Here is a 16,544-nt window from a genome sequence, read left to right as displayed (position 1 = left end):
TGAATGAATGCAACCTGGACTCTGTAAAGCGCCTAATAATAATATAATACATATGTATTTTTTACATATAAAGTGCAACATTTCCATCATAAAACATCCTCTCTGTCACTTTCACACCCACTGACTCCTGACATCATGACCGACCTACCCCAGAACTTGGTGAGGGGCACGGGCAGGCTGATGTGGCCGACGATGCAGGAGTAGATGTCGCCCACCTGCGGAGCGACGTCCAGGTAGGAGAAGATGTGGAAGCTGAAGTCACTGTTGGAGTAGTACTGAGTCTGGCTGACCTCGCTCGGGTCCACCGGCTGCCCGTTCCTGGTCCAGGTGATGTCGACTGTAGGCGGATGGAAGTTGTTCACGGAGCAGACGAGGGTGTTGGGGACCTCAAGTTCCATCTCCTGCTTGGGGAAGATCATGGAGGTGGGGCTGGCTGCAGACGGATGGATTCATGTTTGACAGAGAAAGAAGACGTTACACGACCTGACCAAATATAACCATAAGTGTAAAACATGTTTAACACACTGAACGATTCCAACACTGATTATGGGTCAAACGCCAAATGATCGGCTGTGGCTTTAATCGTTCATAAACAGAAACATTTTGGGGGATTTCTGTGAAAAGCACATTTTAAAATGACTCAAATTAAAGTGATGCAAACTCACCTTTCTAGACATGTGTTTATTATGAATGCATTCTTATCTATATACTGTATTTCATTACTGTTGTTTTGTAAAGTGTCCTTGGGCGACTTGAGAGGTGCTTATAAATCAAATGTATCTCTATTTTATTACCAGTGTAAATGCTACTTAATGGAAACTTCCCGGTGCAGAGATACACAATAAACGCAGGCAGATGCTTTAACCTGTGCTGATAATTCAACCCCTCCACCCAGAGAGGGTAAATGCACCTCGTCCAGCTTTTCCCTGCTGGGTCAATACACCAGAGCACCGGTCTCATTAACGTGTGTTTAACTACGGCTTAGTGTCGTTCCCATTACAGAAGTTTCACTGACCTTTGTTCTTGTCATTATCTTTTAATCTAGTTTTGGGAAAGTGACCCCAGCAGCAGGACTCTTTCCTGGTTGTTGTGTTCTTGGCATTCAAAAGCAGCTTCAGAGCCTCAGACAGAGATCTTGGGACCATTCCTCAAGTACTGGACTTGAGTACAGTTTTGAGGTGCTTGTATCTTCCTTATCTGTTATTTTTATTTCTATTCTATTCTATTAATCTAATAATGTCATTGACAACAACATATCAGTCACAGGGGACACGATTCTGGAAAAGGAGAACTGTTACTTTTGAAACTATATATACATTTTGCTCATAATGCTTCTGTACTTTACTTAACTAAGATTTGTTTTGGATGGACTTGTACTTATATAGCGCCTTTCTAGTCATCTGACTACTCAAGGCGCTTCACAGTGTCTGTCACATTCACCTATTCACACAGACATTCACACTGATGGCAGTGGACATCTACATACCATCTAATCTGATCTAACCATTCACACCACATTTACACACCCATGCGCAGCACAGGGAGCAATTCGGGGTTCAGTGTCTTGCCCAAGGACACTTCGACATGTGGACCGGGGGGAGATGGGGATCGAACCACCAATCTCTCGAACAGAGGACGACCCACTCTGCCACCAAGCCAGAGCCGCCCCGTTTTATTGGTACTTTTACTGAGATAACAGCTCTTTCTAGAGTTCTTCTCCCTCCACTCACTAAAGGTGACTATAGCACCATAGTATTGAATCAGTAAAAACTCACCTATGACCTCTGGAGGATGATTTTCTCCCTTAATGGCTCGTGGGATGTTGTACTGGCAGGTGCCCAGGGACACGTACGCGTCCTTAGCCAGTCCAGGATCAGGGATCCACTGCTCCGCAAACTCCGGCAGACGCTGAACTGCCTGATAGGGGCGCTCAGGGTAGACGTAGAGGAGCTGGTCGCCATCGAATTCAATGTCATACTGGCCGTCACCCGTCACGTTCCTTTGGCAGAAGGTCAAAAAGCGGAGCAAGTGTTTACCTGCAGTTTAGATTAAAAACACATTACATGTTATAATCGTGTTTGCAGCGTGCAGTTACGTTGCTTTTGTGAGCAAAATGACGTCAATGCTGGTACTAAAATTCTAGCTGTTTCTGGCTCCATCTGATCCACTGGCAGGAAACCAACACAGTAAAATAAAGTGGCTCATGGAGGAAAGAAGGTGACAGAGCCAGACAAAAAGGTGTTTCATAAACTGGTCCCAGCTGATCAAAGTGTACGGTATGTCTTGAATGACCAAAGCATTTAACATACTTACTTACTCTGCACTTCATGTTCAGACCTGAAACTCTGAACGCCTCCTTACAGTCATGAGTAATTCCCACTTTTACAAAAACTTACCTTGACTGCAGTTTGGGTGACAAATAACCAGCAGCAGTGTGAACAGTTTGACCGCCATGTTGCATTTCAGGTCCTCCAAACAGCAAACTGAGCAGGTTTCACTGCCTGCAGTTTGAGATGACTTCCTGACAACACAAACCAATCAATGCTTGTATCATCACAACAACCATGAAAACACTGAGGGTGCTGTGTGAGTAACGGCTGCCACCTAGTGGAGGTAAACCAAAATCACACTGTGCTGGAGAAAACCCTTTAAACACCATGTTTACAGTGATTTGTTACAGTGTCTTTAAAGCTATAATACCCTTTTAATTGTATGTCTTATCATGGTTTGATATTGTTGTGTGTGAAAGACTGACACGCAGTAAAAAAGGCAAACATGTGGTTGCCGAGCGTTTGAAAGTTAGTGTTGAGCACTGAGGGGTGATTTATGCCGTGTCAGCTTTAAGGAAACTGTTGTTTTCATCTCGATTGATCTGCTGACTTTTTAGGCCATCACAATTTCCCAGAGCCAGAACTAAAGCTATGGCTGAAACGTAAAGATGCAGTTTGGGCTGCAAAGTGAACGCATGGTGCCACCGTGCGCCACACACCCGGGGCCGGTCATCCTGTGGTGGTCCAACCTCGACAGAGGGTGTCTTGAAATAAGTGGTCGAAACACCCGATGATGTGGCGTGGACCTCTCCAATGACGTTCATTTGTTGTGCTTAATATTAGGGAATGAGTCCTTACCCCAAGAGAAGGAGTTCCTCGGGATCATGTTCACGAGTGAGGGGACGATGGAGCGTGAGTTTGGCCGGAGAATCGGAGCAGCGGGGGCGGTGCTGCAGTCGCTCTACCGCACCGTTGTGACGAAAAGAGAGCTGAGGAAGGCAAAGCTCTGGATCTACCGGTCAATCTTGGTTCCTACCCTCACCTGTGGTCATGAGAGCTGGGTCAGGACCCAAAGAACCAGGTCGTGGGTACAAGCGGCCGAAATGTGTTTCCTCAGGAGGGGGGCTGGAGTCTCCCTTAGAGAGAGGGGGAGAAGTTCAGCATCCGTGAGGAACTCGGAGTAGAGCCGCTGCTCCTTTGCATTGAAAGGAGCCAGTTGAGGTGGTTCAGGATCATCTGGTAATGATGAACCCTGGGCGCCTCCCTAGGGAGGTGTTCCAGGCATGTCCAGCTGGGAGGAGGCCTCGGGGAAGACCCAGGACCAGGTGGAGAGATTAGATCTCCACACTGGCCTGGGAACGCCTCAGGATCCCCCAGTTAGAGCTGGTTAATGTGGCCCGGGAAAGGGAAGTTTGGGGTCCCCTGCTAAAGCTGCTGCCCCCGAGACCCAACCCCGGATAAGAGGCTGAAGATGAGATGAGATGAATATTAGGGATATTTAACAACTAGTCGTATTAAGAAGTCTCTGTTACTCTTCTTGTCCAACCAACAGTTAATACACATTAAAAAATAGTTTAGAAATGAAAAATAAGAGGAAAAAAAGCAGATAATCTTCACATTTAGGAAAACACAAACCAGACAAAAGTCCACCTCCTTCTACAGAAGAGAATATTTTAATAAACACACTCGTCAAATGAAAGCTTTGCTTCTGAGAGGCAACAACTAAGACAGTCAACTGGAATGAGAAGTGACAGCATGTAAAAAAAATAAAAAGGAATCAAGGTTAACAGAAAGTAAAAGTAAGACCGAACAGCAGAAATACAATAGTTTGTGCAACAGCAAATACAGTCGAAGTATATACAAGCTTATATTCTTTCACTGAACATTCAACAACAGCTTCAACTACGCAGGGGTCTGTGTAGACTCTGTCGTCTCTTTACGAGAAACTTGCAGCGTTATTCACTCAACGCCTTTTGTTCCAGTCAGTGCGGAGCAGCCGGATTTCTTTAAGAAACACTCGCTGAGTTTCAAAGTGCTACGGATGCCTTTGAGAAACACCGACGCAATACTCGTTCACGGAGACGAACGTGGAAATCAGAAACCCGCACTCTGATGCGAGGACATTCAGCAGCCCGTGTTCAGCTCCACTGAAACACAGACGCACACATTTCAGTTACAGTTTGGTGCAATGATGAGAAACTTTGGGAACTATATCGAACAGTGAAGAGCCAATTTAAAAATACCGAAGACACTAATTCACTTAGTGTCATGTTTATAAGATTAGTCTTAAAACGGCTGGAGGACTTGAAGGAGGATTCAAATCACCTGAATGAGTACGTTACTTAATTGCAAACTTTGTAATTACAGTATGTTAAGCAGTTTCTATACTGTACTGTGAACCCTTTGTTTTCATAAAACAAATAAACGACACGCTGTCAAACAGACGTCAACGTCAAACTGAGATTTAACTGCAACAATAAAGTATTTCCCCCCAAAATAATCTCTTATTAACAATCTGGAGGATTAAGGCCGAGTCTATGGGGTCAGTCTAAAAGTTAGGCGTAGCAGAAGGCCAGATGTTAGGAAAGCAAGGCTTGTGACCCAAAAAAAAGGTTGCTGGTTCAAATTCCAGTAACGTCTGAGGAAAAACAAATAAATAAAACACTCTTCTATTCCCTCACAACAGAGGACACAGCACGAGGCCAGCCAAAGGCCCGTCTTTCTTCTTTTATTACTCCGCTTCCCTCTTTGGGGATCACCATAAAATTCTTCTTTATAAAAGAAACATAAATTTGTACAAGTATTTACAACGGGGCAGGAGGGGGAAACCAAGGCATTTAGTGTTTGGGTTCTACGGTTACCCGCAGACACGTCGTCTCACAACCCTCAGTCCCACATTCAGAACACTTTAGGAGTCCACGCGGAGTGTTTTTCGCCCTGGTTTCTAATATATCTCAGACCACTACTGTTTCAGGGTGTGTTGTGTCCTGGGCCAGCCCAAGTCCCTGAGTTATTAGTTTTGTTTTTCCTCTCTTAGCCAGCGCTAAGGGTCTCAACCAGAGTCTGAATCACTGGTGTCTGAGGACGAGGAGGAGGACGAGGAGGAGGAAGACGAGTCGGAGCTGGAGCTGCTGCCGCTGAGGCGCGTCGGCTGGGCCTGAGTCTCCACGGCGCTGGGCTTCTCCGCTGAGGACAGAACAATGAGAGTGGATCATTACAGATGCACCGGGTGGACACTGGGGATGCCACAGTGAGGATATTTTCCCACAGGATAATGAATCTAGTACAGATAACAGAGCAAACACATCACAGCTGCGTCTGGCGTCTTCGGCTGTGCGGTCAAACTTTTTTCTGCTTGTCACATTTCGGCAGCAGCTGCGTTCAGAAGAAGAAGAGGAAGCGCTCTGAAGTTCTGCCCGCCTCCCTTTACGTTAACGATAGACTGTGTATAAATATGTGTTGTGTATGTTAACCAACCGAGCTGTTCCGACAATATCGACGAGGAGCTCCACAGCCAAATCGCAATCTAGTTTCTGGTCTATTTTAAACACAAGTCTCTTGTTAATCTGGCATAAAACACACTGATAATCTATTACAAATGATACAAACATACATGCACGATAATGAATGATTAGTTTCTGCACTTATCACAAAAACTACTCCACCACCATCGTCACATGCAGAATACGGACACGTGCGCTCACCTTTAGGACACATACAGAATACGGACACGTGCGCTCACCTTTAGGACACATACAGAATACTGACACGTGCGCTCACCTCTAGGACACATACAGAATACGGACACGTGCGCTCACACCTTTAGGACACATACAGAATACGGACACGTGCGCTCACCTTTAGGACACATACAGAATACGGACACGTGCGCTCACCTTTAGGACACATACAGAATACGGACACGTGCGCTCACCTTTAGGACACATACAGAATACAGACAAATGCGCTCACCTTTAGGACACATACAGAATACGAACACATGCGCTCACCTCTAGGACACATGCAGAATACGTGCTCACCTTTAGGTTTCGCGGGTTTCTTGACAGAGTTGAGTTGTCCACTGACGTCTTGCAGCCTCCTCTCCAGCTCCCTCCTCTTCTCCAGAGTCAGCTCCTCTTTAGACTTGGCAACACCGCCCTTTTTTCCTGCTGCACCTGAAAAGATGAAAACATTGTTACGGACCTGAAGTTCACGTCTTAATGCAATTAATTGCGTATTGATGTAAAAATATCAAATTTGACATTGTGTTACAGCTCATTGGATTTAATAAACCTCACAGACCATGCGTTCAGTGCAGCTAGTACAGTAGCTTCATGATCCGACCCAACATTACACAAACTTTCCAGGTCGTGTCATTGATTAAATGCTTCATGCATCAAACACTGTGCGACCACACTGTACACACCAACTTTCTGCATCACTGTATTGATCTTAGGGAGCTTATCCAGCGTGTTTGCTCAGGAGGAAAACTAACCCTTCAGTCACTGAGACACGTGGAGGGCAGAGGTGAATGAAAGATGTTGGTAGAGGACCAGAAGGGATTTCACAGAGATTGCGAAACGCCACAATGAAGGAACGCCGGCTTTTAAGTCATTCACACAGACCAAGCAAAGGCGGCGTAATGACGTCCAAGAACGCCGGCATTCCAGAAGCAAAAGAGACGTCGGCGTCTTGTGTGTGCACAGGTGTGCGCTGTTCATCGACCCGACCCACAAACGTCTAACTTTAGACACTTTAGCAGCACAACTGTCAGTAGAGAGAAGGACAGTGATGGACTGCAGTGCCGCAGCACCGTGTGTGTGCGTGTATGTATGTATGTATGTATGTTTGTGTGTGTGTGTGTGTGTGAGGGAGAGAGAGAGAGAGAAAGGAGGAGGGGAAGAGACGGTGGATTATTGCACGCAATGTTTCTGTAAATTATTAATAATGTAGGCTACACTGAACGCTGCTTTGCTCGTGGGTCGACTTACGCGTCACTACGGTGTGTGGTTTTGCTCTGCTGGCTTTCCCATTCACACAGATGTGGGCAAACAAGTACGTGAAGCGCATTAACTGGCTGAGAAAACAACGCTGCATGTCTGTCAGTTTGTTGTTAACACTATGAGTACATATTTATTTCTTTGGTAAATCCAGCGCAGAGGAAACCTTTATTTGATATCACAGTAGAATATAACTTGGTTAAAGAGCAACCAGGGCCGCCATTATACTGAGCTGTTGCACGTTTGCCTCGCCTGTTCTCGTTTACTTGACCTCCTGTCTGTTTGTCAGATGCCGTCCCTTGTCCTTTTCATATTACTGACTTGAAGGTCCTCCCCTTTAATGTGAATATCTGCTGTCATGTTTTGAGTTATATCGTCTACTTAACACATTGTTGTTTTACATTATTGCTTGATCTGTACATTTCTTCCAATGCATGTCTCTTGGTACACACACTTGAGCTTTCCATCCACTGTTCAGCTGCTTTATGTTTTACAATTTTACAGTTTAATGGCTAAAGCAACATCTGACCAAGGGGACAACTGTTGATAATTAGCCTTTTAGCCAACACTGGCATATTAACAGTGATAAATGAGGATTGTACGTATAAAAAAAGAAAAAATAAGCGTTTCCTAATGACAGACAGGTCTGGGCTCTGCAGCTGAAACACACCCCAAGCTGCAAGTCATGTGTCAATAATTACTGACTGGCTTACAGCTCTGTTTCACAAATCTGCTTTGAGTTGAATTGCTGTTTGAGGGGTGGGGGAAACTGAGAACTACGCTGTGTTGCAAAGATGCAGCTAATCAATCACAGTGAAATTCATTTAAGCTGCAAAAGTCTGCTCCTAAGTTTAATTTCTGCTCCCAAAATAACGCTAATAACTCACCAATGAGTGCAAAGCTACATACAAGACTAATGTTTACCTTGTTCACCGTAAGGCTTCCGGGGCTTCTTCCTCAGACAGGTCATGACGTAGCGCTCCAGCTCTTTCAGTGTCGATGGCTTGAGTGTTTCAAAGTCAATCTCAATCTCCTCGGGGTTGGTGTCCCTCAGTGAAGGCTCCCTGGACTGAATGATGTGGACCACACGGCCCAGCTTCTCCCCCGGCAGCTTGTTGATGTCGAGGCTCAGCTGTCGCTTCTCATCGTAGGACATGGGCACGATCTCCTCCTCTTCCTCAGAGTCGTAGTGTGGCAGCATGGAAATGGGCGGCGGGGGGTAGAACGGCTTCTTCGGGGTCCTGCAGAATCAAGAGGATTAATTAAAAGCTACAGGACTATGTCTCTGTTTATAGTGTGAAGCGTCATATATTGATGTGAAGATGAGAAACAGTTTGTAAGTGAATTGAATTTGTTTTGTAAGTTGAATTATTTCACTACTCACTTGCTGTTCTTGTTGCTCTTCTTCCCCTGGCTCTTCTTGGGTTGGGAGCCGCCCGCTCTGGCAGACTTAGTCTTCAGGATCTTGCCAGGCATTTTCCATTCCTCTGAGCCAGCTCTGCTTCGGACAGCTCGACTTCGCTTCTCCAGCTTCTTCTTTTTCTTCTTCTCCTTTTTGTCCTTCTTCTCCTTCTTCTTCTTGGGCTTGACGATGGGACCTTGGGAGAGGGCTGCCAGCTGCTCGTGCACGGCCCGGAGCTGTTTGAAGAATTAAAAGAAATGTGATCGTTCTGAATGCCGTTGTTTTCACTTGATAGTTGTTGTGATAAAGAAATAGTTCTGGAGGACTTACCTGTGTGCACACCTGGTCCTGTAGTTCAGCCAAGCGATGTGCTCGCTCCTCCTCGCTGTCTGAGTTCGGGCTGCTCTCGCTTTCTTCACTCTCACTGCTGGGCTCACTCTCGGAGGTGGAGGAAGAGGAGGACGAGGAGGAGGAAGAGGAAGAAGAGGACGAGGACGTTGGGTGGCCACTCATTGACATGGCTGTGTGATCCAGATGTGGTTCATCTGGCATCTTGGCAAAACGGAACTCAAACACATCCTGGGGCACAAAGATAAAAAAAGACAAAATCAAAGATTAAGAAAACAGAAAACAGGGAAGGGATTAAAAAACTGACAATTAACTGTCACAGAAAATAGTTTCCACACAGTCTGATGCACCTTAATTTCAGTCTGATTATTTGAAAAGTACGAGCGGACAGCTACGCTCACCTGCAGTTTCCGTGCCATGCCCACAACGTCGTGGTCCGGCGGGTTGTACTTGTAGCAGTTAGAGAACATGAGTCTGACATCGCTAGCAAACTGCTGAGCGTCCCTGTATTCACGAAAGTCCATCTTCCTCTGATGACGGGATAGAAGAGGACAACCTTAAAACATGTTCTCCAACTCTGAATAAATGTGTTTTTCTTAATAAATGACATTCTGCAATTAAGAAGAAGAAGAAGAACAAGAACAAGAACAAGAACAAGAACAATAAGAACAAGAACCAGAAGAACAAGAACAGGAAGAAGAAGAACAAGAAGAACAAGAAGAACAAGAACAAGAACAAGAACAAGAATTACTCTTCACACAACTTAAAAGCATCTGAGACGTCACCTTGATGGTGCTGAGGTCCATGGGACACTTAATGATATCGTGATAGTCATGGAGCGCCAGTGCAGCGGCGTCCACAGGCGTGTAGAAAGGCCAGGCGTACGCTGCGTGTTTCTTTGACAACATGTCCTTCAGCAGCCCGCTGCAGTACCTCAGCTGAGGGCTGAGTTTGCCCTTCCTCGAGGGTGTAGCCTGGACAGAATCCGGCAAGTCCTTCTTGGGGGGTTTAATGGGGCGTCCACTGCCCACTCTGCGCCCACCGCCTGCCATCATTGGCTGGAGCAGGACGGGGCCTCCGGGGCTCCTGACCAGGCCCATTCCAGGTTGGGTGTCCATGCTCATGCCCCCCATGGAGGAGATGGAGTGCATGGAGGTGTCGTGGACCTGGCCCCCGTGGCCTCCTTTCCCCAAGCCCGGCATGTGTGTTGCTCCAGACATGCCCACAGTCAAACCCATGGTGGAGGGGGTGGTGGTGTCCGCCTTACGTTTTACACCTTTTTTCTAGAATTAAACATTGTGATGACAATATTGTGGCTTTATTTCAGATATTAGAATTAAACATATTCTTTCTTAACACAAAAACACTGAATATTATTATATTTCCTGCATGCAGCCCTCAAATCTGTGTCGCCTCTGACTTTGAACCTGCCCCGGCATTTGTGTGTTTGTAGACCATGTGCTGAACCCTCACTTACTGGTGTTTATCATTAGTTTTTTATGTAATTAGACAACCAGTCAAGACATTTCTACATAAATGATGCTAATTATCATTATCAGTATTGTGTTTTTTCGTTTCTACCTTGGTGGTGGGCTGTGTAGGGGGCAGGCCCATGATGTTGGCCGGAGGCAGGCTTTTGGTCAGCACAGTCTGGGGAGAGTTGGCCGGCATTGACTCTCCAGTGTCCGAGGAAGAGGGGGAGTAGGCTGACTGGGACACGGCTGGCACCTGCTGGGCCCTCGCTGGTGAGAGAGAAATATAACAATTATTAGTGGTCATTTAGTAGCTGAATCCTACAAGTGACAAATGAAACGTCTGCTACTTTCACATGATACATTTCTGCTAAATTGCAGAGTTTCTTGTTCATCTAGGAGGGAACTAAAACAACAACAACTACAGAAACAACGTCATTTAAATCCTGTAAGACTGTCACTGACTCACAGTTAGATTTGCGACCTCTCCCTCTGCTGTTCTTGCTTCGAGGAGCTGGATGAGGCAGCTCTATTTCATCCTGGGGCATCTGGGCCACCTTTTGGAGGAAGATCTTCTCCAAAGACTGAGCCATCAGCACAATGTCGTCTGTCGGCTGGCCAAGAAAACAATTTAGAAACACATTAGCACACTGCAAAGCAAAATAAAACACTGCTCTTGGGACATCATTTAATTTCAATATCCTTTTTATTAGGGTTTAAATAATTAACTGGTTCATTTATCTGCAGACCGGTGGAAACAAGGGATCGACTGATTTGGATTTTGACTGCCGACGGATTTTGCTCCCTCAATTTACATCATAAAAATTACACAATGATGACAACAAATGTTACAAATCTCAATTTTTTAAAGAAGGAAAATGTATTGAACTTAAAGAGGGCGTCTCTAGCAACACGGACGCAAACGCAGCATTCACGCCAAGAGGCCGGCCGATGCATCGGTCTATCACTAATGGAAACATTCACAATCAAACATTTTCCACAAATGCAAACAACTTGTTCTGGAGTTTACAAGTACCCTAAAGCACGGGGCACGGGACGGACAGTGTGAGTGCGCCCTTAGTCATCCTCAGTTAAGACACCTGTTTTAGGATTCACTGTCAAAACCTAATGCAAGAAAACATTTTCTGTACCATCACAGTGAGCAGTATGTTAATATAAACAGTTGTTGTTTTTTTAATCTGCTATTGTGACAATCTTCCTCTGGTGTGCAGCAGACTCTCTGTTTACATCGTCAGAGCACTTGTGTAATTTGTAATAAACCTCCACTAAGTCATCAGAGGCATCACCAGGTTTCTCGGGTCATTTGTTTTCTTGTCAACTTGACATTTTCGTTTTCCCTCTTTCCTCATGAGTCATGCTGTAGCACAGGTACACAGTATATGCAGGTCAGCACATGTTCTGTTATTACATATCACAGCATCCCAGATAGTGTCCCCGACAAGGTTCTGTTTGCAAAGGTTTAGAAGACTCTTTTCATGTGAAATGTTTATTGCCCTGGCACAAAAAGACCTAGGACCTGCACCTGGACCCTGGGTCAGGTCGGTTAAAACATCAAAGTACCGTATGTTAAATCCTCAACTGCTCAAACTGCCTTGATCTTTAGATAACCCTGTTATGCCTGCTGTGAGTAAGAACCACCTGATATTAAATGTAGAGGGATAACATCTTATTAAGAGCGCACTCACACTGTCCACCCGAACAGTGCCCAAGCATGTTTCACGGCTAAAGTCTAGTTCGTTTGACCAGTGTGAGTGCAACCGTACCACGTCGGTACTGTTGCCGGCCACGGCCCGTTTGGGAGAGGTGGGCTTTTGTAAAGGACGTTTGCACATGGCGGTGAAAGGTTCACGTTGGTGTGATGCGGAGGTGGAGTGTTTACTGCAGATTTGGTCGATGAAAAGATTCAAAAACAGTCGACAAGACGCACAAAAACTCTGAGGTCTACGGAAAGATTTGGAAACAAAGCGATCGATGCGTGTGACGTGTTATGGCGTGATGACGTATAGGCAGCAAGTGAGTGCGCCCTGAGAAAGAAGTTAAAAAGGACAAAAAGACGATGGATAAAGATCTATTTTTTACCTTTTAACCTACCTTGTTGTAGATGTAGCAGTTGGTGAACATTGTGTTGAAGTCCTGTATGCACTCACTTGCACTGCGGTAGAAGCTGTTCTCCAGCCGCTTTTTGATGGTCCCCATGTCCATGGGTTGTTTGATAATTTTATGGTAATCCTTAGAAAATGCAGAAGGAAAGACAGAAGTGAAACACGTGGAGAGTTTTTAAATGAAACCATGGCTTGTGGAGTATATTTAACATTGCAAACTGACAACAGAAGGAGCATTCAGTGGGGGAGTTTTACTTTATGATCTGGGCAGAGGCACCACAATGAGTTGCAGAAACATAAATAAAGCTCAACAAGTGAAAGTAGAAAGTGAAAGTACTCCTGCATTTGACTCACCGGTAGGTTAAGCCTGTAGGCGTCCACGGGCTCGTGGAAAGGCCAGGCAAAGTGATGCCTCCACAGTAACTTCATCAGGGTCCTCTGGAGAAACTGGAGCTGGTTGGTCATGCGGCCTAACCGGCTGGGATCCTTCACTGGGGGCTGTGGTGGGACAGGAGGACCCTGGGGCATCGTGTGCGGCAGAGACGGGCTCTCAAAGTCCTCGTACAACAGGGAGGGTTTGCGAATGCGTTTGCCCGAACTACTGTGTTGGTCCATCCCGCCGCTGGACAACCCGACCAGAGAGCTGGAGGGGAGGAGGCAGAAAGAGGACGGGAAAAGACAACATGGGATGATGAAGAAGAAATGGAGGAACTGAAATTTTACCTCACAATAAAAGTACAATCATCGTATCAGTTCTTTGCACTATCTGATAAAATATGAATAACAAAGGGACATTTACAAAAGGCATGAATGTCATCATTATAAAACACTTTGTACATAACATACATAGAATACAATATATACATAGTGTATATATACAGTGCACAGTGTGCTATAAACAATAAACAATAATAAAATATACAACAAAACAGTAGAGAGAGCAGAGTTCTCTGTCAGGCAAAGGTGAGAGAGTATATACAGTGATGGAAAGACTTCCTGTATCCGTTGCTACGACAGCGAAGCTGAAGCAGCCTTCTGGAGAAGGTGCTCCGCTGTCTGACCAGTGTGAGTTGGAGAGGGTGGAGAGGATGATCCATGATGGATAACAGTTTTTTCAGTGTCCTCCTCTCCACCACAGCCTCCAGAGTGTCCTGTTTGCAGCCAATCTCAGAGCCAGCCTTCTTGATCAGCCAATGCCCTTGACTGAGGCACTCCGGCCTCAAAATTGGACTCTGTCCCTGCGCAGTAAAGATGCCCAGTACAGCTCCAATTAAGACTTGGTTAAAACGAAAAGGACAAATTTCCCAATGGGAACAAATAGAGTATGGGAACAAATAGAGTTAAGTTAAATAAAAGAAAGACTCGACAGATCTCAGACACTCTACAACTTGCATGCATCCTCAGTCTTGGCTGTGGTTCAAAACAACTACACAGACCAATGTTGTATAGAGTCCAAGCGGTCAGATGAGGCCACAACCGGAAACCCCTTCATCCCCTTTTCACCTTTCCCTTCAAGCGGAGCACAAGAACCAGATTTAGAAGAAGTTAAATCTCCCCCCAGAGTTCAGAGCACACACACACACACACTTGCCCCACTGACACAAAAACTGTTGTAAAGCCTGTGGGCTTTATCAGGCAGGATCCCAGACACACAAAGAACGGCTGATCCACGTTAGCATTCAGAAAAACATGAGCCACTGTACTGAATACGATCCAGTATTTATACACTTACGGTCAAATCGAGCACCACTTATTTATGCTTTTTTTGGAATATTTATCAAGTAATGTAAAAGCAAATTAACTGAAATAATAGGAACTCAGATGTTTTGTGATATTTGACTGGAAATTTCGCTGATCTTGAGCAATGCAACTACGCTTATGCCTAACACAAAGCACACTATTTGTCTTTTTTTCTCATTTGTTTGTCTTGTTTTTGTAACGGGCGTCACAGTTTCAGTTTTCTGCTGCGCCTTTGTCCAACAAAATATCTGATAAATCAAAAGTTTAGGTTTTTAAAGGCACACAAAGACTAAACCGTCATCATCAGACACAGATGTCAGAGAAAATATAACGTTAGTAACACGTCAAAATGATTGTTTAACAGCAAATCTGCCAAAATAACTTAAAATAAAACAACTTTTAACTTGTGAGCAACACAACGTTAGTTCACTCTCTGGCTTAGACACTACCACAAAGTATCTACACGATGATCAATACATAAAACAAACATAAATCTGGTAATCTCGAATATTTTCAATTAAATAAATTGTCTGATACTCACCGTCTATTGCCAAAGAGCTGATGAAAGTATTGCAATATTGCAGGATTATGAACCGGCTATCAAAAAATGCTTCATTAAAGTGTTTCTGTCTTATTCAAAAACAAATGCTAACTGCTCAACTCTAAAACAACAATTCCACTGTTCTTACTCAAATAAAAACAAATTTAAAATCAAACAGGACTGAGATGATGTCACACACACACACCCACGCACTCACTCACACACACGTTTTGCCTACAGTATGCTGTCCTCTCTGAAGTTATGATGCATATCTCATGTTATGTCCAATAAAATATAAATTATTTAGGTTCGGTAAACTTATTTAACGTTTGCTTCCAGTAAAAAATGAATCATATTTCACTCAGTAGAGCAAAGGACGCATCTGTATCATCTAACGATGAAAGAAGAGTCTCCAACAGCTGGTGATCGCGTGGTGCGCACGCCCCGCCCTCCCTGTTTGTAAACACTGCCCCGCAATGACAGACACGAATGACGGGCATCGATTTCCAGCTCCCATAACAGAAAAACACCACTTCTTTATCGATCTGCGGTGCTTTTAAAAGGAAGAAAAGGGTCAAACAGGGAGCCTAGGAGTCCATCACAGTCAGAGCATACAGATGTTTTGATCACAGGAGCGGTGAAGCTAAGCTAGCAGCTAGCGCCATCAACAAACCGGCTCATTAAAGGCGTTTTAACGCGGAGTTATAACCACACCAGACACGGTAACGTTATTTATCCCCAGTTTTTATTCTTCTATCTTCACACAAGATGCGGGATAAGAGCGTTTAGCGGGATGAATGAGCTGACTGACAGGCAGAAAGATAGCCCCCGGCAGGGAACCAAGCCGGCGGGGCTGCAGGCAGCTGTCACCTGCCTCCCCTTTGAGCCACACGCATAAAGGGAAGGGCTTCACCGTGCAGCGAGTCTACAGATGCACCCGCAATTCAGTGAATGTAAACAAACCGTGCCGTTACAATCGAATGTCTGTTTGTGTCCTAACGTTCGGTGACAAGCTAGCGTTGCTATGGAGAGGCTAGCGGTAACCAACGCGGCGTTAGCAACCGTAATATGATGGCATTCGACCGTTAGTCCCTATCACACCTCGTCGGTTGACGTAGGCCGCGATATAAAAGTGCCTGCCGGGGTTTTACCTGTCGTGGTGCGGGTTCACGGCCGCTTCCATCGGGGCTTGAAGGCGGAGTGTTATTACGGTCCAATTTTTTTTTTTCCACCCACCAGTGCTGAACGCTGCACTTCCACCGGAGCGCCGCTAAGCAACTCCGCAGTGAAATGGCGCCTAATCGCTTCCGCTTGACCCGATATAAACCCCATCGCGTGGCAGTGTCGCAGTGTTTCCTGTGACGTTCTGCGCTCTCATTGGCTGTCACCGCACGTCCGTCACCTAGCCCCGCCCCCGGCACTTCCGGGTACACCCTGTCCTCTATCATGTTGGAAACGCACAATGGCAGCAGGGCGGGCGCCGCACTGCGATGAATTTACTCCAGTTTTTTAGGTTTTAGCTTTAAAATATTCACAATAACAACTTTATTTTTTTACTTTATCTTTGTTTATGATGTATTTGTCTGCGGGGAATGTTGTTATGATGTGTTTGTTATTTGCAGACCCTCTCTGTCTAATGAAACCCCGT

At 45.3% G+C, this 16,544-nt stretch overlaps 2 protein-coding genes across 2 annotated transcripts in view; both read right to left on the bottom strand.

Moving 5' to 3' along the window:
* LOC310950675 (H-2 class II histocompatibility antigen, A-U alpha chain-like) overlaps positions 1–2,466 on the bottom strand; it is a 4,013-nt gene extending 1,547 nt beyond the window's left edge. The window contains exons 1-3 of the mRNA XM_083918608.1: positions 2,397–2,466; positions 1,776–2,036; positions 149–433 (exon numbers count right to left, since the gene is read on the bottom strand). Of these exons, the coding sequence (XP_083774734.1) occupies positions 149–433; positions 1,776–2,036; positions 2,397–2,454 (604 nt within the window). The 5' untranslated portion in view covers positions 2,455–2,466. The remainder of the gene's footprint in view (positions 1–148; positions 434–1,775; positions 2,037–2,396) is intronic.
* A 2,772-nt stretch (positions 2,467–5,238) lies between these two features.
* brd2b (bromodomain containing 2b) lies at positions 5,239–16,176 on the bottom strand. Its single transcript, XM_083918602.1, has 12 exons — positions 16,048–16,176; positions 12,970–13,258; positions 12,605–12,742; positions 10,962–11,106; positions 10,602–10,762; positions 9,806–10,303; positions 9,422–9,550; positions 9,003–9,251; positions 8,655–8,908; positions 8,195–8,511; positions 6,311–6,445; positions 5,239–5,456 (listed from the first exon to the last, which is right to left on the bottom strand). The coding sequence occupies exons 1-12, from the start codon at positions 16,077–16,079 to the stop codon at positions 5,323–5,325; spliced, it is 2,481 nt and encodes an 826-aa protein (XP_083774728.1). The 5' UTR covers positions 16,080–16,176; the 3' UTR covers positions 5,239–5,322.
* Between the last annotated feature and the right edge of the window lie 368 nt (positions 16,177–16,544).

The sequence above is a fragment of the Echiichthys vipera genome (genome assembly GCF_963691815.1).
Source record: "Echiichthys vipera genome assembly, chromosome: 8".
NCBI lineage: Eukaryota > Metazoa > Chordata > Actinopteri > Perciformes > Trachinidae > Echiichthys > Echiichthys vipera.
The sequence above is the reverse complement of the archived record's forward strand: the minus strand, read 5'-3'. Positions and strand labels throughout refer to the sequence as shown.

Coding starts and splice junctions, on each gene's coding strand:
- brd2b (XM_083918602.1), bottom strand. CDS start 16,079: ATGGAAGCGGCCGTGAACCCGCACCACGACAG. Junction 12,743..12,969: donor CCTACAGGCTTAACCTACCG/GTGAGTCAAATG, acceptor GCATTTTCTAAG/GATTACCATAAAATTATCAA. Junction 10,304..10,601: donor CTACACAGCCCACCACCAAG/GTAGAAACGAAA, acceptor GTTTAATTCTAG/AAAAAAGGTGTAAAACGTAA.